Source organism: Prosopis cineraria, unplaced genomic scaffold (genome assembly GCF_029017545.1).
Source record: "Prosopis cineraria cultivar Desert tree isolate PC_DT_omini unplaced genomic scaffold, ASM2901754v1 PC11, whole genome shotgun sequence".
Classification (NCBI taxonomy): Eukaryota; Viridiplantae; Streptophyta; class Magnoliopsida; order Fabales; family Fabaceae; genus Prosopis; species Prosopis cineraria.
Genome location: NW_026555342.1, coordinates 19351019 through 19370699, shown reverse-complemented (window position 1 = coordinate 19370699; position 19681 = coordinate 19351019). Strand labels below are relative to the sequence as shown.

The following is a 19681-nucleotide window of genomic DNA, read 5'->3' as shown; positions in this document are numbered from 1 at the left end:
GTAACAAAGAATTATATTTGGGAGCAAGTAGAGGTAAAATACTTTACTCATAATTATTATAATTAATTATAATTACTGGACTATAAATCTAATTAATTTTCTTGTTTTACAGTCAGCGTTCACAATTGATGTTAGTTGAATGAAATTTGTCATTCAATGAGTTGGAAAGGCAATGCGGATATTTTTGTATTTCATTGGAACGAAATACAATAAAAAAATCAGCCGGAAACATTAGTGCTAAAGTTTCCGAATTAATGAGGCCATTAGTCTCACAAGAACAATGGGATGAATTTATTGCCCAACATTTTAAGGGGCAATTCCAAGTAAGAACTATAATTTCTTATTATCAATATATATATATATATATATTTGATATGATTCTATATGTTTTACATAGGAATTGAGCAACCAAAAGAAAGAGTTGCATGAAAAAGATATATACCCTCACAAGAAATGGCACACAGGATGTGCAAAAATTGAGCAACAAATAGTATGTTAATATTTAGGCTATATAATTTTAGTTTATTTTATTGATATGTGCACTATTAATGTTCAACTTTATTTAAATGCGTAGATCGAGCGAGAAGGTTCAGGAGCAAGTTCTGTTTCACATCATAAACTCTTCATAGAAGCCCGGACTAATAAAGAAGGAAATATTGTTGACAAACGTGTTCAAGAACTTGCTAACAAATGCGTAAGTACATTATTTTAATATTGTCATTTTTTCTTATAATCAATTAATAAACTTAACTTTCCCATTATATATTGCACAGGCTGAGATAGAGAAAAGTGGCCTACCTAATGATGGAGATGTCTTGGGCAAGGCACTAGATAATCCTGAACACTCTGGTCAAGTGAGGGGTTATGGCTTTGGTGTCACAAAAAAAAAATATTTGGGACACAAAAAAAGACAAAGTCAACAGAGGACGTGGGCACAAGGGCTGAGAGTGCCACACTGAAAGAGGAGCTATCTAGGCAATGAGAATTGATTGATACCTTGCTAAAGGACAAGGAAAGGCAGGAGGGGAAGTTTCATATTAGTCATAGCGGGAAAGGTAGTTTTAGTGTAACACAGCCCGTTAAAAATCTCCCTGAGGTAAAATAATACTTATTTATTTCACTTATATTTCACTATTTTTATTTTTCATAGCATTAATATAGTATATTACTCATTAATATAAGGTGAGGATATATGTGAGTTGTTAGCAAATAGCCTGAATCGTCATATGGTTGCTATCGATCGAGTGTTCAACATTCCTAGAGACACATTACATAATATGCCACTCCCTACATCCTATGTACAAGTTGCTATTAATGTGCCTAAAGATCTCAACTATCCATTACCTATTTCCATCGAGGATGCAGGGATTGTAAGAGAGGCAATGGGTAGCTTTGTTAGATAGCAAGCTATTGATGTTAAGATGCCAAGTCCAAAAAAAGCTAACAAAGATGCACAATCCAAGAAAAAGACCGTGCCCCGATCTAGGCTTTCCTTAAAAATTGTCTCGCATGTAGCTATGCCTGAACAAGAGCCTCAATTGTCAAGCCAGCATTGAAATTTACTTCAAGCATATGCAATGACTCATAGGTCTAATCCTCCGATCTTGCAAATCTCATTTGAGACAGGAATATACGGTGCACCACAATATGATATACTTTCGCTCGATATTATAGATGAAGTGCTACAGCATGAGATGACCAACCTCACTGTTCTCAACTTTTATATACAGTAAATTATCTTTTATATATGAATAGTTAGTATTCTAAATATATATATTAATCCATTTGATATATTGATAGTAGGTGCTTGTATGAAAAATTTATTGTTCCTCTTGGCCTACAAACGAAGTTCATTTTAGTTAGTCCCCATGAGATTGGTGCACATGCTTTAATTAAAAAGGACAAGATTTTAGATCAAGCCAAGCAATTAAGTGAAAATTTTAAAGCAAGGGGTCAAAAGAGGACATTATTCTTAATACCATATTGCCAAGGGTAACCTACTTCTTACTTATATTAATGAATTTGTTAAGATTAATTTAGTCAATTAGTTATAATTTTATAGCACTTGTTAATGCTATTAGAGACCATTGGAGTTGATTGCCACTAAACCATATGGTAGCACTCCAATAATATATTATCTTGATTCTCTTGGTGGAAAATCAGAGAATAGACAAATTTTATTGGAGTTGATTAATATGCAAGTGCAAAAAATAAGTATTTTATATATTTAATTGTTTATGTCACGCCTCGAAAATAGAGGGTGACTGGCACGGGTGCGAACTACATCATGCATTCCCGTAAGCCTTAAAATAAAAATTCCTTCCATTTTAAAAATAATCAAATTATATAGAAATTCTAACACTTTTAATATTGATTGTCATAACCAGACTTCAACATTTTTTTTAAAAAAAAATTTTGATAGCACCTCCTCTGTAAATACGATCTTCTGAAAATTCTAAAACAAAATTTTCTTGAAAATAGTATCAATCAGGAGCTTAGCTCCTTCCAGCCAACAACAGCATGTAAATCAAAATAAAATCCTAACAACAATCTATGTGGAGCAGCTAATCTTTCTTTTAAATTAAAAATACATACGACTTAAAGATTTATATCAAAAAGTGACAGTACCAAACAAAATTTCCACCCAATGTAGCTATATTGCCCTTCAGAGGTCGTTGGTAGGATCAGCGTTAGCTAACAAATCTGAGACCAAAAATAAGTTTTCCAGTGAATAACGTCCCAACAATAATTAATTGATCATGAATAAACAAGAAAGTTCAAAATAATTATACAATTAAAGAGACAACTTCTTTCATGGAAATTCAATAAACTTCAGAATAAAATAGCTCTATAAGCTTTTAAATAAAATCTTAAACCATTGAACTATCATAACAAATGTTAATATCATCTAATTTCAAGAAAGCACAAAATGAAATAAATATTTTGTAAATAATTTATTAAATAAAAACCAATGGAATATATAAAATCACTAAATAATCCAATTCACAATTTTAGGGACTTATCAGAACAATAAACAAACGTGGACACACAATCCACGAGGGTAAATAACCAAATGCGGCTCATGCCACGAAGACAAACGTGGACACACAGTCCACGAGGGTATATAACTAAACGCAGCTGAAGCCACGAAACAAACGTGGACACACAGTCCACGAAGGTAATGCTAACCAAACGCGGCTTTAAGCCACGAAACAAACGTGAGTACGATGCTCACGAATAACCATCCCTCCATTCCACGTGCGTTGGCCATCGCATGGGGCTAGCACCTCCTATACACACCCTGCTAGCTAGGTGTACCATGGCGCGCCAAGGGCTAACGGAACTGCCGTTAGCAACCAGTGTTCTATATAAAGTCCCTTTGTAAAAACCATTTTCAAACATGCGAGAAATTGATCACCATTCAATCAAATTTTCCTTTCCAATGTCAAACTCGCATGAATCGTTTTCCCGTAACAATTCAATAATTTCCAAATTGAAATCCCATAATTAGAATTCAAACTTGCATTTACTGATTAACTAAAATGATCAATCCTGGTAAAATAATTTCACAAAATAAAGTAATTTAATCAACAAAATATCTCATAATCACATTGTTGTCGTAAAAAAGAATTTGCATAAAAATGTAATATTTGAATAAAAGAGATTTTAATGAAATATCAGTTGGGACGCTATCCACTTACCTGAAATTTTGGGAATTTACAAATTCACCTCTAACCATCGTTCCAATTTCTCCTCCTCCAAATACCCTGTAAATTAAAATAAAATTCTCTTTTTTTTTCCTTCTAACTTTCTATAAATCCAATTATTTCCTCCTAACATTACTACTATAAAAATTTAGCTATGGAAAATTTAAAATTTAAACTTTTACACTTAATAATCCCTTTGGCTCATTATTCGAATAAAATATCATCTCCCCTTAATCCTTTGTCAAAGTACCAACCATATATTATTTCCAACCCACTCATAAGAGTTTCTAGTATTCTCATCTTTTATCACAAAACTTATCCACAACCATGTATCTCCTAAAAGTTCAAATAGTTGATACTAATTTCATACTCAAATTTTCTTTAAAATCTTCAAATCAAATTCATGAGCAATAATACTTAAATTTTTTTTTTCAAGCTCAAACTAACTCCTTCCTCTTTGATTCTATCTCCCACAATTCTTTAACAGATATAAGTAAACATTTGGCTTCCTAATTTTCTTCTCTTTATTAGACCAATCAGTCTTAACTTAAGGAAATTAAATCACCAATTCCCACATTCCCATAGCAAGACTAAACCAGAAATTCATTTTCAATTTACACTCTTTCCTTCTCTCCCAGTTACGTTAGTAACAGCAGCCAACAGGACAGAACACAATTGCAGCATTACTCTACCTTTTCATCCATTCACACGCAGCGAGATTTTCTAAAGAAAAAAAAAAGGAGATTATCTTATTACCTTAGACAGACCAACAGCACACGAACAAGAAAGGAGGAGGCACTTCGAACAGTGAAGACGGAAGGACTGTCACAGTTAATGAAGAACGGATGAGCATACCGATGATAATAAAATGAACAAGAAGCAAAATAAATCTCAGCTCACCCAAGCCTTTGCACACAACGAAGCAACAAGGAAAAAGAAAGAGATTCAGCATACTTGAAACAATGACAGAGACAGAGGAACGACTGTGAGACAGGGGAAGAATTCGCAGCAGTGGCAAAAGAACAGCGATAAGCCACCGATGATAGCGACCCACACGAACAGCGACGTAGCCATTGGTTGAGAAGGAGGGTGCGGAGATCGATGAGAGGCAGTGCAAGGGTTTGGTGCGGACTCTCAACTCTGCCTCTGCTCTAGAAGACTCGAAGAAGACAAGAATAAAAGAGAGAGAGAGAGAGAAAAAAATCTGATCAGGATGAGGATAATTTGGTAATTTCTTACAGTGACAGAAAAAAAATAAAACTCCCTATGGTCTTGTTCAGATTCGAACTTGGAACCTGATGGTTGATGTATATGCATTCTTCCACTACACCAATACTCCATATTGTCACATTTGTTCTAAGAATTAATATAATCACTATTAAAATACAAACTTATATACTTAATTTTACTTAAAATTTATGGGTTATCACATTCTCCCCCCCTTAGGAAATTTGGTCCTCCGAATTTAAATTTGTGCTTGCCTCAATCCTCAAATAGATGTGGATACTAACACACATATCACTTTTGACTTCCCATGTAACTTTTTTTTTTTTTAAAGAATGATTACGCCACAACACTTTCACCAAAGTAATTTCTTTACTTGTCTATCCAAAATGGCCACAGGAACTGCCTTGTAAGATTAAGTCGGGGCCTATCTGAATCCGTTTAGTTTCTATCACATGAGAAGAGTCATATAATATTTCTGTAGCATTGATACATGAAAACTAGATAAATACCTGATAATTAAAACAATAATGCCAAACGATAAACAATTGCACCAATTCTCTCTAAGATTTCAAATGGGCCCATATACCTTGGGCTCAGTTTACATCTCTTCCAAAATCTCATCACTCTTTTCATAGGAGACACTTTAAGAAATACTTTATCCTTGACCATAAATTCTAACTCTCAATATTGGTTATCAACATAAGACTTCTATCGAATCTAAGCTGTTATTAATCTTTCTCTAATTATTTCCACTTTCTTAATGGCATCTTGCACCAAATCTGGTTCCAAAAGCTTAGCATCACCAACATCAAATCATCCATTATGAGATCTACATTATCTATAATCTGTCATAAAGTGCCTCATATGAAGCCATTTGTATACTAACTTGATAACTGATATTGTTGGCAAACTCTACTAATGCTAAGTAACGATCCCAACTACCACCAAAATCTAAAATACAAGACCTTAGGATATACTCAAGTATTTGAATGGTTCTCTCAGACTGGCCATATGTTTGTGGATGAAAAGTAGTATTCAGATTTAGTTGAGTACCTAAAGCATCTTGGAATGATCTCTAGGACCGAGAAGTAAACTGAGAACTTTCATCAGAAATTATGGATACTGGGACTCCATACAATCGAACAATTTCATCAATATACAATTAAACATACTTATCGACATTATAAGTCATCTTCGCTGGAATGAAATGAGCTTATTTAGTCCATCTATCAACAATAACATAAATAGAACCATACTCTCTTCCTGGTCAACTTCGAACTTAGTGTTACTTCCTGCTACGACTGCTTCCTTTAACTTGCATAACTTTGGACCCAAGAATTGAGCACTCTTAATCTGATCTATTAAAGAAGAACGAGCTTGTGCATGAGTTAAAAATGCTACCTTATCAATAATTTCAAACTTTACTCCACTCTACTCAAACTTAATAATTTCTTGCACTAAAGGCCTTCTTGCCAAAGTCATATGCACTAAGCTACTCATTGGCTTTCTACTTAACACATCAGTTATGACATTTGTCTTGACAGGATGATAAAGAATTAAACAAGCATAATCCTTAAGTAACTCCATCCATCTCTTTTGTCTACGATTAAGCTCCTTTTGCTCCTTAAGTTTCCTTAAAGCATAAGCAATAACTCACCCATGTTGCATTAAGACACGCCCTAGACCCACACGAGAAGCATCACAATAAATTGCATACCCTCCGCTGCCTGATGGTAAAATCAAGATTGGTGCTGAAGTTAAACACTCCTTCAATTTTCAAAAATATCTTCATACTTGTCGTCCTATTCAAACTATACATTCTTATAAGTCAATCTCGTCAGCAGAGCAGTTATTATTTTATTTATTTTTTTTTTCAAAGGTCTTTGACAAAACGATGATAGTATCCTGCAAGACCCAAGAAATTATGAATTTCTGTAATTGTAGTACGCTGTGGCCAATTATGCACTGCTTCTACTTTACTTGGATCCACCTGAATACCGTCTTTAGAAACATGTCCCAAAAAGATCACTTTATCAAGCCAAAATTCATATTTAGAGAACTTGGCATAAAGTTGTTACTCCCTCAACATCTGTAAAACAAGCCGCAAATGATGTTCATGCTCTTCTGGGCTCTTTGAATATATCAAAATATCATCAATAAAAATGATCACGAACTTATCGAGGAATGGTCTAAACACCTGATTTACCATGAACGCTGCCAGTGCATTAGTTAAGTTAAATGACATTACAAGGAATTTGTAATGATCATATCAAGTTCTAAATGAAATCTTAGGTATGTCCTCTTTGATCTTTAATTGATGATAACCCGAACGCAAGTCTATTTTTTTTTTTTGAAAAACACTGGGCTCCTTGCGACTGATCAAAAAGATCATCGATTCGGGATAGTGGGTACTTATTTTTCACTGTCACTTTATTAAACTATTGATAATCGATGCAAAGTCTTAATGACCCATCCTTTTTACTTACAAAGAATACTAGTGCTTCCTAAGGAGATATGCCAGGTCGGATAAATTCCTTATCTAATACTTCTTGCAATTGAATTTTAAGTTCTATTAGCTCAATAGTTGCCATTCTATAAAGCAGAATAATAAATGATTGAGTATCAAAAACCAAGTCAATGGGCAATTCAATCTCCCAATCATGTGGTAGTCTAGGTAATTCTTTTGAAAAAGAACATCTAGAAATTCTTGAACAATTGGAACTCGATCCAACTTACAATGGGCTCTTCAATATCTCTGACCACTATTAAGAACCCTTGACAACCCTTTTGCAATAACCGTTAGGCTTTCCAGGCTAAAATTAAATTAGATGATCTTTCTATAAAACTCCCTTGTAATATAAAAGGAGTTTCACATGTAGCAACATCATTTAAAACTCTAGCACCTGTCTCGTTATAGCATAAACTCTCGCTAGTCTTTTCCTTGAAGAAGACTATCCTCACTTCTCATTTCCTCTTCCAAACATACCCTTACTGACTAAAGTAAGGTGGTCCTAATAAGTAGGACTAAAGATGAAGTAGGACGTGAAGGAAGTTGAACTAACCCATGACTTGAGATTGACGGAATATATTTCTTCTCAAATCACTCATTTGCCAGCATTCAAAGCATGCACCAAACACTCATTGCATGGTCCTTAAATAATATTTCTCATAACTAGCACAAAGAACTCTAATGTAACCCGATTGATTTAGGATTTGGAACTGACTAGGCTCGAGGCCTAACATGGCTAGGATTAGATCTCACGATAAGAGTACTTGCTGATGACAAACCATATGATCTACATCTAGACTACATGGCACGAAAGTGAGATTGACCTAAAAATTGATGACTTTTGGAGAAAGAACTAGGAAATTTCTCATTGTTCTCTCTCTTGCATTTCTTAGAAATTGCTTCCTCTACTTTATGTCAATTTTCAATTCTCAATGCGCTATTAATAATCTCAGCATAAGTAACATCACAACCCAACATAGGTGATATATTATCATGTATGTTTACTAACAATCCATATAGAAACCTGCTAATCCATTCCTTTTTAGTTGGTACAATATAGGAAGCAAAAGAAGATAACTCTGTGAACTTCTAATCATTTTCTATAATTGACATTCCTTCACTGTATTTTAGAGTTAAAAGCTCTTCAACTTTTTGCATCTTTGGTACTTTAAGGCATATATCGATTCAGAAAGGTAGTTTTGAGCTCTTCCCATGACAAAGACAATATCCTAATTGTATGCAGATGTGGGACTATCATTATTACTATTATTGCTAAACTGCTCACTACTTCTTAAGGCTAAAACATTGTAAATTTGACATACTGAACATTAGGGCACCTCAAGGCCCCAACATCTCTTCTCAATTCCTTTAAGAAAATTATATTAGGTCCTCTCGTATATTGATTCCCTAAAAGGAAAGAGGATTTAGCTTTAAAAATTCTGACAACTTTACTACAAATGGTCCCTTTAGCACAACATATGTTGAAGGGACAGCCTGTTTCTCAGACTGAAAACTTATTCGTTCATCTCTAGAAGGAATATCTTAGAGGAACCCAAAGGTTCAACCACCTCTAGTCTTGATCCTATTCTAATGCCGTCCTTTACATCTCAAGGGCACATCATCTATAAAAAAATTCTACCAGAAGTCTACTAGTAAAGCCCCTAGTAGATATTAGATGTTTGAGTGGCATGATTTACTATAAAAAGAGATAAAATAAATATTTAGTTTCAAATACAGTTTTATACAACAAAAGAAACCAATCACAAGAAACAAACGATATTCGAAAACTTCTTATAGAACCTTTAATGATGCCTCAATTATAATTATGCCCGGGTTCATAATGATAATTGAGACCTCACTAGAAAGTTCTTGCTCCACATAGATATCTAAAAACCCTAGCTCTGATACCAATCTGTCACGTCTCGAAAATAGAGGGTGACTGGCACGGGTGCGAACTACATCATGCATTCCCGTAAGCCTTAAAATAAAAATTCCTTCCATTTTAAAAATAATCAAATTATATAGAAATTCTAACACTTTTAATATTGATTGTCATAACCAGACTTCAACATTTTTTTTAAAAAAAAATTTTGATAGCACCTCCTCTGTAAATACGATCTTCTGAAAATTCTAAAACAAAATTTTCTTGAAAATAGTATCAATCAGGAGCTTAGCTCCTTCCAGCCAACAACAGCATGTAAATCAAAATAAAATCCTAACAACAATCTATGTGGAGCAGCTAATCTTTCTTTTAAATTAAAAATACATACGACTTAAAGATTTATATCAAAAAGTGACAGTACCAAACAAAATTTCCACCCAATGTAGCTATATTGCCCTTCAGAGGTCGTTGGTAGGATCAGCGTTAGCTAACAAATCTGAGACCAAAAATAAGTTTTCCAGTGAATAACGTCCCAACAATAATTAATTGATCATGAATAAACAAGAAAGTTCAAAATAATTATACAATTAAAGAGACAACTTCTTTCATGGAAATTCAATAAACTTCAGAATAAAATAGCTCTATAAGCTTTTAAATAAAATCTTAAACCATTGAACTATCATAACAAATGTTAATATCATCTAATTTCAAGAAAGCACAAAATGAAATAAATATTTTGTAAATAATTTATTAAATAAAAACCAATGGAATATATAAAATCACTAAATAATCCAATTCACAATTTTAGGGACTTATCAGAACAATAAACAAACGTGGACACACAATCCACGAGGGTAAATAACCAAATGCGGCTCATGCCACGAAGACAAACGTGGACACACAGTCCACGAGGGTATATAACTAAACGCAGCTGAAGCCACGAAACAAACGTGGACACACAGTCCACGAAGGTAATGCTAACCAAACGCGGCTTTAAGCCACGAAACAAACGTGAGTACGATGCTCACGAATAACCATCCCTCCATTCCACGTGCGTTGGCCATCGCATGGGGCTAGCACCTCCTATACACACCCTGCTAGCTAGGTGTACCATGGCGCGCCAAGGGCTAACGGAACTGCCGTTAGCAACCAGTGTTCTATATAAAGTCCCTTTGTAAAAACCATTTTCAAACATGCGAGAAATTGATCACCATTCAATCAAATTTTCCTTTCCAATGTCAAACTCGCATGAATCGTTTTCCCGTAACAATTCAATAATTTCCAAATTGAAATCCCATAATTAGAATTCAAACTTGCATTTACTGATTAACTAAAATGATCAATCCTGGTAAAATAATTTCACAAAATAAAGTAATTTAATCAACAAAATATCTCATAATCACATTGTTGTCGTAAAAAAGAATTTGCATAAAAATGTAATATTTGAATAAAAGAGATTTTAATGAAATATCAGTTGGGACGCTATCCACTTACCTGAAATTTTGGGAATTTACAAATTCACCTCTAACCATCGTTCCAATTTCTCCTCCTCCAAATACCCTGTAAATTAAAATAAAATTCTCTTTTTTTTTTCCTTCTAACTTTCTATAAATCCAATTATTTCCTCCTAACATTACTACTATAAAAATTTAGCTATGGAAAATTTAAAATTTAAACTTTTACACTTAATAATCCCTTTGGCTCATTATTCGAATAAAATATCATCTCCCCTTAATCCTTTGTCAAAGTACCAACCATATATTATTTCCAACCCACTCATAAGAGTTTCTAGTATTCTCATCTTTTATCACAAAACTTATCCACAACCATGTATCTCCTAAAAGTTCAAATAGTTGATACTAATTTCATACTCAAATTTTCTTTAAAATCTTCAAATCAAATTCATGAGCAATAATACTTAAATTTTTTTTTTCAAGCTCAAACTAACTCCTTCCTCTTTGATTCTATCTCCCACAATTCTTTAACAGATATAAGTAAACATTTGGCTTCCTAATTTTCTTCTCTTTATTAGACCAATCAGTCTTAACTTAAGGAAATTAAATCACCAATTCCCACATTCCCATAGCAAGACTAAACCAGAAATTCATTTTCAATTTACACTCTTTCCTTCTCTCCCAGTTACGTTAGTAACAGCAGCCAACAGGACAGAACACAATTGCAGCATTACTCTACCTTTTCATCCATTCACACGCAGCGAGATTTTCTAAAGAAAAAAAAAAGGAGATTATCTTATTACCTTAGACAGACCAACAGCACACGAACAAGAAAGGAGGAGGCACTTCGAACAGTGAAGACGGAAGGACTGTCACAGTTAATGAAGAACGGATGAGCATACCGATGATAATAAAATGAACAAGAAGCAAAATAAATCTCAGCTCACCCAAGCCTTTGCACACAACGAAGCAACAAGGAAAAAGAAAGAGATTCAGCATACTTGAAACAATGACAGAGACAGAGGAACGACTGTGAGACAGGGGAAGAATTCGCAGCAGTGGCAAAAGAACAGCGATAAGCCACCGATGATAGCGACCCACACGAACAGCGACGTAGCCATTGGTTGAGAAGGAGGGTGCGGAGATCGATGAGAGGCAGTGCAAGGGTTTGGTGCGGACTCTCAACTCTGCCTCTGCTCTAGAAGACTCGAAGAAGACAAGAATAAAAGAGAGAGAGAGAGAGAAAAAAATCTGATCAGGATGAGGATAATTTGGTAATTTCTTACAGTGACAGAAAAAAAATAAAACTCCATATGGTCTTGTTCAGATTCGAACTTGGAACCTGATGGTTGATGTATATGCATTCTTCCACTACACCAATACTCCATATTGTCATATTTGTTCTAAGAATTAATATAATCACTATTAAAATACAAACTTATATACTTAATTTTACTTAAAATTTATGGGTTATCACATTCTCCCCCCCTTAGGAAATTTGGTCCTCCGAATTTAAATTTGTGCTTGCCTCAATCCTCAAATAGATGTGGATACTAACACACATATCACTTTTGACTTCCCATGTAACTTTTTTTTTTTTTAAGAATGATTACGCCACAACACTTTCACCAAAGTAATTTCTTTACTTGTCTATCCAAAATGGCCACAGGAACTGCCTTGTAAGATTAAGTCGGGGCCTATCTGAATCCGTTTAGTTTCTATCACATGAGAAGAGTCATATAATATTTCTGTAGCATTGATACATGAAAACTAGATAAATACCTGATAATTAAAACAATAATGCCAAACGATAAACAATTGCACCAATTCTCTCTAAGATTTCAAATGGGCCCATATACCTTGGGCTCAGTTTACATCTCTTCCAAAATCTCATCACTCTTTTCATAGGAGACACTTTAAGAAATACTTTATCCTTGACCATAAATTCTAACTCTCAATATTGGTTATCAACATAAGACTTCTATCGAATCTAAGCTGTTATTAATCTTTCTCTAATTATTTCCACTTTCTTAATGGCATCTTGCACCAAATCTGGTTCCAAAAGCTTAGCATCACCAACATCAAATCATCCATTATGAGATCTACATTATCTATAATCTGTCATAAAGTGCCTCATATGAAGCCATTTGTATACTAACTTGATAACTGATATTGTTGGCAAACTCTACTAATGCTAAGTAACGATCCCAACTACCACCAAAATCTAAAATACAAGACCTTAGGATATACTCAAGTATTTGAATGGTTCTCTCAGACTGGCCATATGTTTGTGGATGAAAAGTAGTATTCAGATTTAGTTGAGTACCTAAAGCATCTTGGAATGATCTCTAGGACCGAGAAGTAAACTGAGAACTTTCATCAGAAATTATGGATACTGGGACTCCATACAATCGAACAATTTCATCAATATACAATTAAACATACTTATCGACATTATAAGTCATCTTCGCTGGAATGAAATGAGCTTATTTAGTCCATCTATCAACAATAACATAAATAGAACCATACTCTCTTCCTGGTCAACTTCGAACTTAGTGTTACTTCCTGCTACGACTGCTTCCTTTAACTTGCATAACTTTGGACCCAAGAATTGAGCACTCTTAATCTGATCTATTAAAGAAGAACGAGCTTGTGCATGAGTTAAAAATGCTACCTTATCAATAATTTCAAACTTTACTCCACTCTACTCAAACTTAATAATTTCTTGCACTAAAGGCCTTCTTGCCAAAGTCATATGCACTAAGCTACTCATTGGCTTTCTACTTAACACATCAGTTATGACATTTGTCTTGACAGGATGATAAAGAATTAAACAAGCATAATCCTTAAGTAACTCCATCCATCTCTTTTGTCTACGATTAAGCTCCTTTTGCTCCTTAAGTTTCCTTAAAGCATAAGCAATAACTCACCCATGTTGCATTAAGACACGCCCTAGACCCACACGAGAAGCATCACAATAAATTGCATACCCTCCGCTGCCTGATGGTAAAATCAAGATTGGTGCTGAAGTTAAACACTCCTTCAATTTTCAAAAATATCTTCATACTTGTCGTCCTATTCAAACTATACATTCTTATAAGTCAATCTCGTCAGCAGAGCAGTTATTATTTTATTTATTTTTTTTTTCAAAGGTCTTTGACAAAACGATGATAGTATCCTGCAAGACCCAAGAAATTATGAATTTCTGTAATTGTAGTACGCTGTGGCCAATTATGCACTGCTTCTACTTTACTTGGATCCACCTGAATACCGTCTTTAGAAACATGTCCCAAAAAGATCACTTTATCAAGCCAAAATTCATATTTAGAGAACTTGGCATAAAGTTGTTACTCCCTCAACATCTGTAAAACAAGCCGCAAATGATGTTCATGCTCTTCTGGGCTCTTTGAATATATCAAAATATCATCAATAAAAATGATCACGAACTTATCGAGGAATGGTCTAAACACCTGATTTACCATGAACGCTGCCAGTGCATTAGTTAAGTTAAATGACATTACAAGGAATTTGTAATGATCATATCAAGTTCTAAATGAAATCTTAGGTATGTCCTCTTTGATCTTTAATTGATGATAACCCGAACGCAAGTCTATTTTTTTTTTTTGAAAAACACTGGGCTCCTTGCGACTGATCAAAAAGATCATCGATTCGGGATAGTGGGTACTTATTTTTCACTGTCACTTTATTAAACTATTGATAATCGATGCAAAGTCTTAATGACCCATCCTTTTTACTTACAAAGAATACTAGTGCTTCCTAAGGAGATATGCCAGGTCGGATAAATTCCTTATCTAATACTTCTTGCAATTGAATTTTAAGTTCTATTAGCTCAATAGTTGCCATTCTATAAAGCAGAATAATAAATGATTGAGTATCAAAAACCAAGTCAATGGGCAATTCAATCTCCCAATCATGTGGTAGTCTAGGTAATTCTTTTGAAAAAGAACATCTAGAAATTCTTGAACAATTGGAACTCGATCCAACTTACAATGGGCTCTTCAATATCTCTGACCACTATTAAGAACCCTTGACAACCCTTTTGCAATAACCGTTAGGCTTTCCAGGCTAAAATTAAATTAGATGATCTTTCTATAAAACTCCCTTGTAATATAAAAGGAGTTTCACATGTAGCAACATCATTTAAAACTCTAGCACCTGTCTCGTTATAGCATAAACTCTCGCTAGTCTTTTCCTTGAAGAAGACTATCCTCACTTCTCATTTCCTCTTCCAAACATACCCTTACTGACTAAAGTAAGGTGGTCCTAATAAGTAGGACTAAAGATGAAGTAGGACGTGAAGGAAGTTGAACTAACCCATGACTTGAGATTGACGGAATATATTTCTTCTCAAATCACTCATTTGCCAGCATTCAAAGCATGCACCAAACACTCATTGCATGGTCCTTAAATAATATTTCTCATAACTAGCACAAAGAACTCTAATGTAACCCGATTGATTTAGGATTTGGAACTGACTAGGCTCGAGGCCTAACATGGCTAGGATTAGATCTCACGATAAGAGTACTTGCTGATGACAAACCATATGATCTACATCTAGACTACATGGCACGAAAGTGAGATTGACCTAAAAATTGATGACTTTTGGAGAAAGAACTAGGAAATTTCTCATTGTTCTCTCTCTTGCATTTCTTAGAAATTGCTTCCTCTACTTTATGTCAATTTTCAATTCTCAATGCGCTATTAATAATCTCAGCATAAGTAACATCACAACCCAACATAGGTGATATATTATCATGTATGTTTACTAACAATCCATATAGAAACCTGCTAATCCATTCCTTTTTAGTTGGTACAATATAGGAAGCAAAAGAAGATAACTCTGTGAACTTCTAATCATTTTCTATAATTGACATTCCTTCACTGTATTTTAGAGTTAAAAGCTCTTCAACTTTTTGCATCTTTGGTACTTTAAGGCATATATCGATTCAGAAAGGTAGTTTTGAGCTCTTCCCATGACAAAGACAATATCCTAATTGTATGCAGATGTGGGACTATCATTATTACTATTATTGCTAAACTGCTCACTACTTCTTAAGGCTAAAACATTGTAAATTTGACATACTGAACATTAGGGCACCTCAAGGCCCCAACATCTCTTCTCAATTCCTTTAAGAAAATTATATTAGGTCCTCTCGTATATTGATTCCCTAAAAGGAAAGAGGATTTAGCTTTAAAAATTCTGACAACTTTACTACAAATGGTCCCTTTAGCACAACATATGTTGAAGGGACAGCCTGTTTCTCAGACTGAAAACTTATTCGTTCATCTCTAGAAGGAATATCTTAGAGGAACCCAAAGGTTCAACCACCTCTAGTCTTGATCCTATTCTAATGCCGTCCTTTACATCTCAAGGGCACATCATCTATAAAAAAATTCTACCAGAAGTCTACTAGTAAAGCCCCTAGTAGATATTAGATGTTTGAGTGGCATGATTTACTATAAAAAGAGATAAAATAAATATTTAGTTTCAAATACAGTTTTATACAACAAAAGAAACCAATCACAAGAAACAAACGATATTCGAAAACTTCTTATAGAACCTTTAATGATGCCTCAATTATAATTATGCCCGGGTTTATAATGATAATTGAGACCTCACTAGAAAGTTCTTGCTCCACATAGATATCTAAAAACCCTAGCTCTGATACCAATCTGTCACGTCTCGAAAATAGAGGGTGACTGGCACGGGTGCGAACTACATCATGCATTCCCGTAAGCCTTAAAATAAAAATTCCTTCCATTTTAAAAATAATCAAATTATATAGAAATTCTAACACTTTTAATATTGATTGTCATAACCAGACTTCAACATTTTTTTTAAAAAAAAATTTTGATAGCACCTCCTCTGTAAATACGATCTTCTGAAAATTCTAAAACAAAATTTTCTTGAAAATAGTATCAATCAGGAGCTTAGCTCCTTCCAGCCAACAACAGCATGTAAATCAAAATAAAATCCTAACAACAATCTATGTGGAGCAGCTAATCTTTCTTTTAAATTAAAAATACATACGACTTAAAGATTTATATCAAAAAGTGACAGTACCAAACAAAATTTCCACCCAATGTAGCTATATTGCCCTTAGAGGTCGTTGGTAGGATCAGCGTTAGCTAACAAATCTGAGACCAAAAATAAGTTTTCCAGTGAATAACGTCCCAACAATAATTAATTGATCATGAATAAACAAGAAAGTTCAAAATAATTATACAATTAAAGAGACAACTTCTTTCATGGAAATTCAATAAACTTCAGAATAAAATAGCTCTATAAGCTTTTAAATAAAATCTTAAACCATTGAACTATCATAACAAATGTTAATATCATCTAATTTCAAGAAAGCACAAAATGAAATAAATATTTTGTAAATAATTTATTAAATAAAAACCAATGGAATATATAAAATCACTAAATAATCCAATTCACAATTTTAGGGACTTATCAGAACAATAAACAAACGTGGACACACAATCCACGAGGGTAAATAACCAAATGCGGCTCATGCCACGAAGACAAACGTGGACACACAGTCCACGAGGGTATATAACTAAACGCAGCTGAAGCCACGAAACAAACGTGGACACACAGTCCACGAAGGTAATGCTAACCAAACGCGGCTTTAAGCCACGAAACAAACGTGAGTACGATGCTCACGAATAACCATCCCTCCATTCCACGTGCGTTGGCCATCGCATGGGGCTAGCACCTCCTATACACACCCTGCTAGCTAGGTGTACCATGGCGCGCCAAGGGCTAACGGAACTGCCGTTAGCAACCAGTGTTCTATATAAAGTCCCTTTGTAAAAACCATTTTCAAACATGCGAGAAATTGATCACCATTCAATCAAATTTTCCTTTCCAATGTCAAACTCGCATGAATCGTTTTCCCGTAACAATTCAATAATTTCCAAATTGAAATCCCATAATTAGAATTCAAACTTGCATTTACTGATTAACTAAAATGATCAATCCTGGTAAAATAATTTCACAAAATAAAGTAATTTAATCAACAAAATATCTCATAATCACATTGTTGTCGTAAAAAAGAATTTGCATAAAAATGTAATATTTGAATAAAAGAGATTTTAATGAAATATCAGTTGGGACGCTATCCACTTACCTGAAATTTTGGGAATTTACAAATTCACCTCTAACCATCGTTCCAATTTCTCCTCCTCCAAATACCCTGTAAATTAAAATAAAATTCTCTTTTTTTTTCCTTCTAACTTTCTATAAATCCAATTATTTCCTCCTAACATTACTACTATAAAAATTTAGCTATGGAAAATTTAAAATTTAAACTTTTACACTTAATAATCCCTTTGGCTCATTATTCGAATAAAATATCATCTCCCCTTAATCCTTTGTCAAAGTACCAACCATATATTATTTCCAACCCACTCATAAGAGTTTCTAGTATTCTCATCTTTTATCACAAAACTTATCCACAACCATGTATCTCCTAAAAGTTCAAATAGTTGATACTAATTTCATACTCAAATTTTCTTTAAAATCTTCAAATCAAATTCATGAGCAATAATACTTAAATTTTTTTTTTCAAGCTCAAACTAACTCCTTCCTCTTTGATTCTATCTCCCACAATTCTTTAACAGATATAAGTAAACATTTGGCTTCCTAATTTTCTTCTCTTTATTAGACCAATCAGTCTTAACTTAAGGAAATTAAATCACCAATTCCCACATTCCCATAGCAAGACTAAACCAGAAATTCATTTTCAATTTACACTCTTTCCTTCTCTCCCAGTTACGTTAGTAGCAGCAGCCAACAGGACAGAACACAATTGCAGCATTACTCTACCTTTTCATCCATTCACACGCAGCGAGATTTTCTAAAGAAAAAAAAAAGGAGATTATCTTATTACCTTAGACAGACCAACAGCACACGAACAAGAAAGGAGGAGGCACTTCGAACAGTGAAGACGGAAGGACTGTCACAGTTAATGAAGAACGGATGAGCATACCGATGATAATAAAATGAACAAGAAGCAAAATAAATCTCAGCTCACCCAAGCCTTTGCACACAACGAAGCAACAAGGAAAAAGAAAGAGATTCAGCATACTTGAAACAATGACAGAGACAGAGGAACGACTGTGAGACAGGGGAAGAATTCGCAGCAGTGGCAGAAGAACAGCGATAAGCCACCGATGATAGCGACCCACACGAACAGCGACGTAGCCATTGGTTGAGAAGGAGGGTGCGGAGATCGATGAGAGGCAGTGCAAGGGTTTGGTGCGGACTCTCAACGCTGCCTCTGCTCTAGAAGACTCGAAGAAGACAAGAATAAAAGAGAGAGAGAGAAAAAAATCTGATCAGGATGAGGATAATTTGGTAATTTCTTACAGTGGCAGAAAAAAAATAAAACTCCCTATGGCCTTGTTCAGATTCGAACTTGGGGCCTGATGGTTGATGTATATGCATTCTTCTACTACACCAATACTCCATATTGTCATATTTGTTCTAAGAATTAATATAATCACTATTAAAATACAAACTTATATACTTAATTTTACTTAAAATTTATGGGTTATCACAGTTTATTTTTATATTGACATATTTTTTCTTTTTTTATTAGGGCAATTGTGTTGTACCACACAAACACTAAACAAACAATTCCAAGGTCATTTACAAATTTCGATGCAGCTTACACTTGGAATATAATAAAGGTAATTAATATCATTTTTTAATTTAAATATTCATAATTTTTTAATGCATTAATATGTACTCATTGGTTCTTTAATTTGTAGTGCCCAAGACAAATGAAAAATAGCTTGGATTGAGGCTTTTGTGTTATGAGGTTCATGAAAGACATCATTATCCATAATGAGAGCACAATTCCTATGATAG

At 34.1% G+C, this 19681-nt stretch overlaps 1 protein-coding gene across 11 annotated transcripts; it reads right to left on the bottom strand.

Annotated features, from left to right (window-relative positions):
• Positions 1-2453: 2453 nt before the first annotated feature.
• Positions 2454-19361, bottom strand: LOC129285806 (uncharacterized). Of its 11 annotated transcripts, none has more exons than XR_008587310.1 (8): positions 18897-19361; positions 18699-18764; positions 11727-11977; positions 11583-11648; positions 10820-10885; positions 4608-9821; positions 4464-4529; positions 2454-2703 (listed from the first exon to the last, which is right to left on the bottom strand). XR_008587310.1 is itself a non-coding variant. In XM_054921711.1 (8 exons), the coding sequence occupies exons 1-8, from the start codon at positions 19014-19016 to the stop codon at positions 2691-2693; spliced, it is 714 nt and encodes a 237-aa protein (XP_054777686.1). In that variant the 5' UTR covers positions 19017-19361; the 3' UTR covers positions 2454-2690. The 11 variants fall into 11 exon arrangements, 1 of the variants encoding a protein (XP_054777686.1); XR_008587309.1 differs by having other exon boundaries at positions 4662-9821; XM_054921711.1 differs by lacking the exon at positions 4608-9821 and adding an exon at positions 3702-3767.
• Between the last annotated feature and the right edge of the window lie 320 nt (positions 19362-19681).

Excerpts from the sequence above, each read along its gene's own strand:
- LOC129285806 (XM_054921711.1), bottom strand. The coding sequence starts at position 19,016 with ATGGCTACGTCGCTGTTCGTGTGGGTCGCTATCATCGGTGGCTTATCG. Across the intron at positions 11,649-11,726 it reads CGTTGTGTGCAAAGGCTTGG|TCCTTCCGTCTTCACTGTTC; the intron begins GTGAGCTGAGAT and ends TAACTGTGACAG. Across the intron at positions 4,530-10,819 it reads GTAAATTCCCAAAATTTCAG|TCCTTCCGTCTTCACTGTTC; the intron begins GTAAGTGGATAG and ends TAACTGTGACAG.